The sequence below is a fragment of the Limulus polyphemus genome, unplaced genomic scaffold (genome assembly GCF_000517525.1).
Source record: "Limulus polyphemus unplaced genomic scaffold, Limulus_polyphemus-2.1.2 Scaffold715, whole genome shotgun sequence".
NCBI classification, from domain to species: domain Eukaryota; kingdom Metazoa; phylum Arthropoda; class Merostomata; order Xiphosura; family Limulidae; genus Limulus; species Limulus polyphemus.
The window spans coordinates 350,255-360,607 of NW_013666325.1; the positions used below are offsets into that span (position 1 = coordinate 350,255).

The window sequence follows — 10,353 nt, forward strand, 5'->3', positions numbered from 1 at the left end:
AATAAAAATTTTACAGCAAATATTCATTCATTTAGTTAGCCAGGCCGTGTATTTTGTTTTACCTAACATCATGCCCTAAGTTGAAAAAAAACCAACAAAAAAAAACAAAAAACGCGGCCTGGCTAACTAAATGAATGAATATTTGCTGTAAAATTTTTATTAATGCTATAAGTGTAGCTACCAGTTTGGCCTCTAATTTTGATTTTATTCTTTTACGTCATACGCTCAATACTTTTTTTGGCCGCAACTTTTTTCACACCTAAAGTGTTTTTGATTAGATTTACGTATAGAGAGAGGGTGTTAAATTTAGTTATTTTCAGGAGGGATAGTTTATTGTAGGTTTGTTTATGTAACTGTGTGAATCATGCGTTGTGTTGTTCAATTGTCGTAAATTTGCGATTGTTGTATTATTGCGTCATGTTACTAGAACCTTTTAAGTTTTTCTCGAGCATTATTACATTGTAATATCTCGTAGTATGCGGAAAGTTCTAGGCCTAAGTTGGGCTATTTATAAATAAGAGTCCAAAATATAGTTCAAGTAAGACAAAGTTAGTAAGATAGAAAGAGATATTTAGATTGCATGATTGTAAGTTTAGCCGTAAGAGCATATCCTGGCGATTTTTAAAGTGAATTGTCACAGATTGTATTATAATAACAGAGCAGAGAATAATAATTCGTTTTGTCAATTGTGTTCAAAATAACTGAACCAGCCTGTGTGGACTTTGACGAAAAGAGACGATTATTTAAACCTCTGGATATAACTGTGGTAATTAACAGTATAAAGAACATTAGTATATACCTTTGACTTGTTTTGATATATTATTATAAAGCAAGTAGACTGTATGCAGTTTGTTCATTGTTAAAATTTATCACCAACAAATCACAAACACCTACTGTAAAGACTCCAACCCATACATATGTAAAAACCTGCGAGTCTTAAAGTGTTAATAGTATCCCTTCCTGACCTTGAAGGTACCTAACGAATCCAAGGAGCTGCAGGAAAGCGGCGAAATGGTAGACCCTATTCCGATTGACATTGTGATGGTTCTGTCTTACAAACATCATCCACTATATGCAGTTTACTTGTCTCTCTGATCACATGTGACTTTGACAAACACCCGGTCAGTAACTGTCCAGGAGTTTCATAAATGCCAGTTGTGTCAGGGCGTAAGCACTGATTGCTGCCATTATGAAATAGTCTTGCCAATTCATGCTATTGTATATGGGAGTTAACCAGAAGAGGATGAGTTGACGCAGTATCCAAGGATCCCTCCAGCTTACCTCCTACCTCTCGGTCTCGAAGTTGATGTGGTAACACAGACATAGCTCTCACCATAGCTGACAGAATCCCTTAGTACAGAAGAGGACATAATTCCTGCTATAGTCTCAGGACACATTTTGCTTCAACTGCAACTTTCTTTTCATAACGGTATTCTTTACGTGATGTCCAAAAGCATCCTTCCATGATCACTATTTATTAGCTTTATAGTAACTAGAGGGTCAAATATAACAAAGAAGATTGTGAAAAATGAACTCTGCAATAATAAATTGTGGATTTGACATTAAAATTGCAGCTTGTAAAGTTAGACTGTGATAGTCACCCTTATGGATGTCCAACAAGTACGTATTAAATATTACAGCTATGAAAGTATAAAAAAAACTTGCATACAACAGAATAAAATGAGCAGTAGAAGCACAGTAGAACAAAGAACACCATTATTTATTGTTTACACAACACCCGACAAAGGCAAGATATGTTTGGGTCTTTGCAGTCAGACTAGCACTCTACTTCTATGCTACCATTATAAAACTCTAGTGGTTGCTGGAGCCGAGGAAAAACCTGCTTTCACAGGACAAGAAACTGTAAGATTGTGTAAATACCACAGTGTAAACAGTGGAGAATCTGGAATTTTAGGAGGGGTGGGGGCGCCAAATAGTCAAGAAGGGTCGCGGGCCTGAAGACAGAGTTAAGGGGATGATCTCCTACTGGATCATAGGTTGGTACCTTTTAAGCAGTGGAAAATGTTATTTTTCATGTTTTTTTACATATTTGTTTTACCATTACATTTGACCGATGTAGTTGGAGAATCGACTATCAGGCCTCTAGTTATGAAAGTGGGATGGGTTGCGCCCTTGTCTAAATCTGCGTATTCTTAACTTAGAACAAAGTAATCCTAGATTACTTCCATCAGTTTACATATTCAAGGGAAGATTAAGTCGTAGCTTATACCAACTCCGTACCATCTCACCACTGGATTATAAGTAACAACCCACATCTTAGTTCAGTGATGACATAGAAGTATGGCGGAATAAGTATAAGCTCTTTAGAAAGGACAGTGATTTTGAACCTAAGCCGAGCGATTAATTTACAAGAATGTTAACTAATCTTAGAACACGCACACGAATTTTTTTTTATTAATTTATTAAATAGATTGTTTGTTTTGGATTTCGCGCAAAGCTACACGAGAGCTATCTGCGCTAGCCGTCCCTAATTTAGCAGTGTAAGACTAGAGGGAAGGCAGCTAATCATCACCACCCATCGCCAACTCTTTGACTACTCTTTTACGAACGAATAGTGGGATTGATCGTCACATTATAACGCCCCCACGACTGAAAGGGTGAGCATGTTTGGTGTGACGGGGATTCGAACCCACGACCCTCAGATTGCGAGTTGAGTATCCTAACCACCTGGCCATGCCGGGCTCCTAAATAAATAAATATAATTTTATTGTTTTAATTGCAATAACTATATTGCACTTGTATTTGTGGGTTAAGTGTTAGTTTGTATCTAATAATTACTTGTGTAAACCGTTGAATGTTATTGTAGGAATGATAATTGTGTGGATTAATGGAACGATCAATTTACGTTCTGTTTGTTTGTAATTAAGTACAAAGCTACACAATGGGCTATCTGTTCTCTGTCTACCACGGGTATCAAAACTCGCTTTCTTGCGTTGTAAGTCCGCAGACATGCCGCTGTGCCACTGTTTATTAAGTGTTGCTACTTATAGCTGGTGATTTTTAGAAAAGTAATTATATGGAACCTTTAACGACTTTGTCTACTTTACTGAGAATATATACTATTTTTTATGAGAAAATGGAATTTCTTATTAGATGTTGCCCTCTCGAATTATTTTCTAAACTATTTTCGTCTCTTGGTAAACATTTGAGTTAGTTGGTCATTAGTAGAGGCTGTAACAATTCTTAACCTGACTTGTAAATTTTCTGATTTCAGAAAACATTAAAATATATAGATTGGAGTTGCTTTATTTGTTTATTTTATTTTTCATAAAATATTAGCATAAACATGACATCGTTAAGTATCAGTTTTAATTGTTTCGAAAATAAGACCATCATACAATAGGTAACAAATCCGTATTAAATAACCAAACGTTAATCGTATGTTTTATAAACTGTTTAAGTAAGATCTATGTAATTCAACAGAAGAGGAAACTAAAAGTGGGGATGAGAGGAGCAAGGTTTATTTGAAGGAAGCGATGGAATGTGCGCTACGGGCGCACCCATTACAGCCGAGGGCCAGGTCTCGCCTTAAAGCCCTGGAAGCTTTTTGGATTCTGGAATAAATCTCATGCATTTTTCTGCCTTTATTGAAAGTAAGTTTCATAAATTTGATGCCTTTTTACTGGGACAGAATTCTTACGCCACTGTTCAAGTTTTGTCAGTCACTTTTATGTTAATACTACAGTTGCCTTTAAGGTTGGATAGATTGCAAATATTTTGTTTTTTGATGTTAGAAACGGTTGATAGTCCAAAAATATTGAATTTATCCAAAGTTTCATAAAAGTAGATATATTATGTTAAAACAAATAAAAAGGGTTTATATCACGACCGATTAATAATGAATAGAGAATAACTTCTGACACCAATAAAAATAAATAAATGTTTGTTTCTAATTAAGCACAAAGCTACACAATGGACTATTTGTGCTTTGCTCACTGCGGGTATCGAAACCCGATTTCTAGCGTTGTAAGTTCGAAGACATACCGATCATTTTGAGACGTGAGGATATCTCGTGTGCAATAAAAATGTCAGCTAAACAAGATACATTTTTAGGTAGTCAAGATATGATAGACAAAATAGGTAACTGCCTAGTGTGGCAAAATTAAAATAATTTCGCCGATAAATTTATCTGCCAGGGTCGCTGTGCGTTTGTATAATATCCCCTATATTATTATATTCCTCCAGCCAAAGCATATCTACTGGGATGGAGCGTTCAGTTTTCCTTCCTATGTTTTTTTTTTTTTACAGGAACAACATCGAATACAAATACGTAAAAATGTGTAACTAGAAATTTTTAAAACAAATCTCGAAATCAGACCACTGTGGTATGTAAGCAAGGCGTTAGCTTGTCAGTCTACTTTTTTTTAGAATGAACATATTCTATCAAGTTATTTTTTAAGTTTATAAATATTTGTATAAAACGTAAGACAGCCAAAGAGGGAAGACAAGTAAAACGGTAACAACTGAAAACCGGTTAAACAGTAAACTTAAGAAAAGCCTGTCTGATGGAAGGTATAGTGTTTCTAGTGCAAAGTGTCGGGAAATGGATTTGGAAAACAGACATACACTGTATTTGGAAAACCAAAAGGGCAGTCTTTAAAGTTTTCGATTTAGCAATGTTTCTCATTAAAAGAAAGTTAAGAGACTGTCATTATAATGACTCATAACTGACTCGTAGAAACTGATCTTAAGGGACTTTCTGAAACACTGCTTGGTTTTCCAAATCGGTATTTAGATTCTAAAGAAAGTGAATTTTGCTAATTTTGCCTATCACTCTGTTAGTGGAGAAAGAAGCTTTTACAAACTCAAATTATTTAACATCTATCCAAAATCAACATGACACAAACAAGACTGGCTGGAGTTGAAACAATTTCGATTGACATGAACTTCCACAAAAAAAAAAAAAAAAAGGAACGATGAAAGTAAGTGAAATTTCCAGGATCAAAAAATTTTGATTTGTAACTTTCTATGCTACATAATGCACTATCTATGTTCTGCTCACAGCGGGTATTGACAACCGAATTCTAGCGTTACAAGCCCTTAAACTTACTACTGAGTCACGGGGGAGAAGCATTATTTTTAATCCTACGGTTTTTCTGCACAAAGTAAAGTAAAACTGAAGGGGAAGGTGAAGATTACTAAGGATGACAAAATACCAAGCGCCGCATCTAAGTGTAGTGAACATGATCATATATTTGAAAATGTTCAACTTCTTCAAGTACTGTTTCATAGCAGTTGTTACTCTAAAGAATAAAACATACCACCCATTTTGTTATTTGAATGTTACTCTTAATAACGGATCAGACTGATTATGTATTTTCGACAAATGAAGAAGAAACATTTTCCAATTCCTAACTTTCTTTTCCTTTCAGTGTTTCATCATCGTCTCCCGGTAAGACAGCGGTAAGTCTCCGGATTTACAACGCTAAAATCAGTGGTTCGATTCCCCTCGGTGGATATAGAAGATGTGGCTGTGCTATAATAAAAATACACACGAACGCGCTCTTCATCATCTTAACGCCGAAAATGTCAGGGTCGTCGTTTATAGAAAATTTTGTTGCTGTTGGGGGGGGGGGGATTATGGTTTAATACAGTCTCCAGTTTAACGGACACAACAACGAAGAAATACTAAAAAATATATAGATGTTTGTCTTCAGTTTAACCAACGAATAAGTCCTTAAGTCCTTGAACTGCACATTGCACAATAATACTTAAAGGTGTAATTTTGGATGATTGTTATATACTTTTATAATGGATTGGAAAATTTTATGTGTATTCCTTTTCAACCTTTTATTAAGTAGTAAACACTTAAATTTTATAAGGCTTGCTGTCATGCTTACTGTTGGCTATAGACAGAAATAGTATGATGTGAGCACTCAAGCTTAACTTTTTTATTTTTTTATTGTTAGAACCTGGACATATTAACATCTTTAAAAACTGTGAAACTTTTATGAGTTCTATGTATGCGTTGTTAAACGAAACGGTGACTTATTTGCGCAAATATCTACTACACCTTTGAACATCTTGCTCCGACAGTTTGTTTGTTTTGTTTGAAGTTAAGCACAAAGCCACACAATGGGCTATCTTTGCTTTTCCCACCACGGGTATCGAAACTCGGTTTCTAGCGTTGTAAGTCCGCAGACATGTCGCTGTGCCATTGGGGGGGCGATTTTGTTTGTTTCATGTTGTTCGTTTTTATTGTGCTTTAATGAGAAGTACTGATTCAAAAGAAAAAAAATATATATAAATCATTTGATGTAAGTGATAATATCTCACATCTTTTAGTGTAGGTACAATTGATTTTTAACTGATAAATATATAACATATAAGTTAAATACTTTTATAGTATATCTCATATTTTGTACGTAAGAACCTTACTTTAATAGTAAATAATAGTTTAGTACTTTGTACGAAATTTTATTAGTCTGGAAATCAGTTTCATCTCGCTTCTTGCTATAAGCTTTTGATGCATATGGGGAATGAATTCCTTCACATACGTCATGAGTACCTACATCCTGATTGGCCGAGAGTTGATTGCCAAGCGAAGCGAAGCGTGCCAGTCATGAGGCACTTTGTATATTATCAAGTGCGAAGCAAGTGCAAGTATAATTTGATAGAAGTAAGTCCAAGATCGAAAGCTTTATAATAATAAACGAAGCTAAAGTTCGGTATTTTTTTTTGTATTTTGTATGTAATATAAACATTTTCATGATTGCAGATGATAAAGTAAAAGGAACATACATGTATATAATTTCTTAAATGTTCTGGCAGTGCTTAAGTTGCGGAAGGATACACGTCTTGATTCAGACGAGCTCGAGAATCGTCCAAAGACTATAGTTTAGACTAGGGTATAGACACTGAGGTGATTTGAGTTGGAGGTGAATGTTAATAAAAGCTGTTCTTTTGGGTATAACTTGTTCGCGTTTGTGTATGACGATGGATTTGCCTGTTTAGGATTCTGTGTATCTCTGGATGAAGAGTTTTCGATGGTATTTACTGTGTGAATTCGTTGATTTCTTTTTTACGGAATGCAACGCCGATATTCGATCTATGTTGTGACGATAGTCTTGCTGACAACTTTCAGCCCTGCTGTCGTGCAAGGTAAGGTTTAGATTCTGAGTGTATGTAGCCTGTGTAGGAATAAAACAACTACTCAAAGTCATAAGATGTTATATACTTTTTTATATGTATACTTTAATTTACTTGGGATTAAAGACGTTCAATGAAATAAATCAAGTGTACAATCGTTAACTTAAAGCCACTGTTGTTACTGTTAGAAATATGTAACTTGTATTGAATTGGAAACTTAATGCAATTTGCATATGGATAGTTGTGTTGTATCGATTAGTATATTTTCATTCGGAAAATGCAAGATTTATTACTGATGAGTTGTGAATTCGGTGAAACTAATCTGTTGCGACGAAAGTAGCTAATCATAGTATAGATTAGGCCTCACTTCATCTTTTCTTCACTGAAATACACGTTTTGGCGGAAAAAAAATAACGTTTCCATAGTTATTTTTAGTTATTGTTTTCATTGCATATTATTATAATTATCATTCCAAGTTGACCATGAGTAAGACAACTTAAGAACCGGATGAAAAACTTTGTTTTGTCTGTTGAGAAAACAGTGTACCTATCTAGAGAAAATCCCTGGAAATGTTAAATAAATGTCGTTGGAAGAAATTTATATTTATAGAGAATACAAGAATTGCACATGTCCTTTAGCTAGACATTGCTTCTGTGCAAGTTTAAGGCAATGTTTTGATACAGTTTACCAGAAGTTTTTTGCAAGAGATGTTGATAAATGTGTGTATAAGTTCTTTATTCTGTCAAGTACCTCTGTCTGTACGTGAACGTGGGGTAGGGTGGGGTGGTGATGAGGTGTGCATAGTATTATCAATAAACTGTGCAATGACGTGTACATTCAAGTATATATACGCACCAGAGTGCTCATATGTGATAGTACTTCAGTATAATTAAGACATGATAGTCTTAGTTAGACATGATAGTCTTAGTTAGACATGACAGTATAGTTAGTACGTGGTAGTACCACAGTATAATTAATACATAATAGTAACACAGTATAATTAGTGCGTGATTGTACCACAGTATAATTAAGCATACTTTTCAACGATATATAAATGTTTATCGAGTATTGTTAATATTTTGCAGTTAAGTCAGGTATGTTCAACTTACTTATATGTATATGACAAGGTGTATCAGGTGTTCTGGAGTTTGTCATCCTGTATTATTCATAGATAAAATTAGAATATTTTTTTGTTCAACACCATTTTTTAGAATATTGTTTTTTGTATGTATATGTATGTGTTTTCTTTCCGCCTTTTCTGTACAAAGTAATCCTAATTTTGTTGGCAATTTTTGTTTTTTTTTATAAAACAGTGAAGGATTGTAAGATTTTGAAGAAATTTTTTTTTTGTTTTACCCACGGGAATAGAATAATTGCTAAGCACTAAGCTACTCTGCGGATAATCCGCGCTATGCCCGCTGTAGGGATCGAACCCCGAATTTAAGTTCACATCTTATGGTTCTGCTAACGTGAACCGAGTCCTATTTCCTCATATCAAGAAATACCCGCTTCAATTGGTGTAAACTGTGTGCATGCACTCGTCGGAGATATGCTAATTTTTGGCCATTTTAGGGGGATTAAAAGGTTAAAACCTAACCGATAATTTTAGGTGTTTTCGTCACTTACTTAGCCATATTTCGACCAATTTACATGGGAGTTAGTTGAAAGATACTCTTTGCAGGTATCAAACAGAGATATAAACAATTTTGGATTTTTTTTTGTGCTCAATATTTAAGCGAGGAAATCACGATTTGGGGTTTTCGCGAACTATTAATGTATATGTCAACCAACCTAATATAGGATTTGGTACAAGGATTCTTTCTTCCAGGTCCTAAACAGTGATATAGACAGTTTTTAATTTTTCTGGTGTCAAGATTGGCCATGCTGGGATTGCGTGGCGGAGACATGTTGCATTCGTCCTTGAATGTTGGCCTCTTTAATATTTTATACGAATGTTTATACATATATGTATGGTTTTGCAAATGAACATAATCAGAAAATCCGTTCCGCACTTAGTACTTTAAAATGATTTGGGGAAATATAACTTTGTCATGTACCAAGCAAATGCTATGTATGATAGGTATCTATCTAATGCAGTCACTGAATGTCTCGAAAACGATTATTATTATTATTATTTTTTGTTTGGCACTAATTTTATAAGTACTAAGTACCCGTTTTTAGCTTCGTGAGCCATCAAAACACTATTCGTATATACGAATAATTCACCATGTTCACAAGTAGTGGTTTAAGTAAAGGTTGTTCGGTTGTTGTTATTCGCAAAGCTACGCAGTGGGCTGTCTGTGCTCTGTCCACTGCGAGTATTGAAATCTCATTTCTAGAGCTAGTATCCATCAGACTTAGCGCTGAGCCACACTAGGGCATTTTTGTTAAACTAGAAAGAGACTTTTATACTTTGGACTTGTAGCCCTGGAACAGTCGGTGTAGCTACGGTTTCAAAACACTATAGTGTGATCGATGTCCTATTTTCAGGTTCCAGCAGGGCAGTTCGCTTTTCTCCTATTTCAGATACACATCTATATGGCGTATATTATACAATTAATACTAAAACCAATTGAACAACTATTGTTTTTTTTTGCCTGTTATTATAGGGCAGTTAAGCTTTTCTAGCGTCAGTATGAGTGAAAACAGATTTAACATCAGTTTAATTTTTTTATTTTTAATTTTAAAGTTACATTTAATGTTAAAATATTTTTATACACACAGAAGTTTTTTAATGAACTTACATTTTAGGAACTAACACTGGCAGTAAAAACAAAGGTTTCAATTATTTGGCCATATGTTTGTATAACTTCTCTTTATCCAAGAGTTTTGATAAAAAGAAATGCCCGTGTCGGAGATTTTGGTATCTAGTGAAGGTGTGGCGATACAGCGATACGATACGAGTATCGTATCGTGAATTCGTGATACGATTGCATCGATACATCGTCCGATATTATATGATTTATATATCTTCACGAAATTTGGCTAGTTTTCAGTAAACATTATAAATCTTTTGTACAGAAAAAATCAGAATTTCTAATAAAGTATTTTGTTAAAAATTAATGATTCAATAAAGGAAGATGAGGATTGAGTACTACATATTGTCTTAATTTCTTTTATCAAAAACATTACATGCAAAGTAACATAAATTACTAATTACAAAATAGACAGATATATATTAACTTCTGTAAATTTTTTACTTATCTTGCCAGCTGCCATTTAGTGATCAGACCTGAGAATTTG

The 10,353-nt window shown here is 34.4% G+C and overlaps 1 protein-coding gene across 1 annotated transcript in view; it reads left to right on the forward strand.

The window, feature by feature from the left end:
- Positions 1 to 6,878: 6,878 nt before the first annotated feature.
- Positions 6,879 to 10,353, forward strand: part of LOC106460133 (neurogenic locus Notch protein-like) — a 93,263-nt gene continuing 89,788 nt past the window's right edge. The window contains exon 1 of the mRNA XM_022386779.1: positions 6,879 to 7,122. Within this exon, the coding sequence (XP_022242487.1) occupies positions 7,050 to 7,122 (73 nt within the window). The 5' untranslated portion in view covers positions 6,879 to 7,049. The remainder of the gene's footprint in view (positions 7,123 to 10,353) is intronic.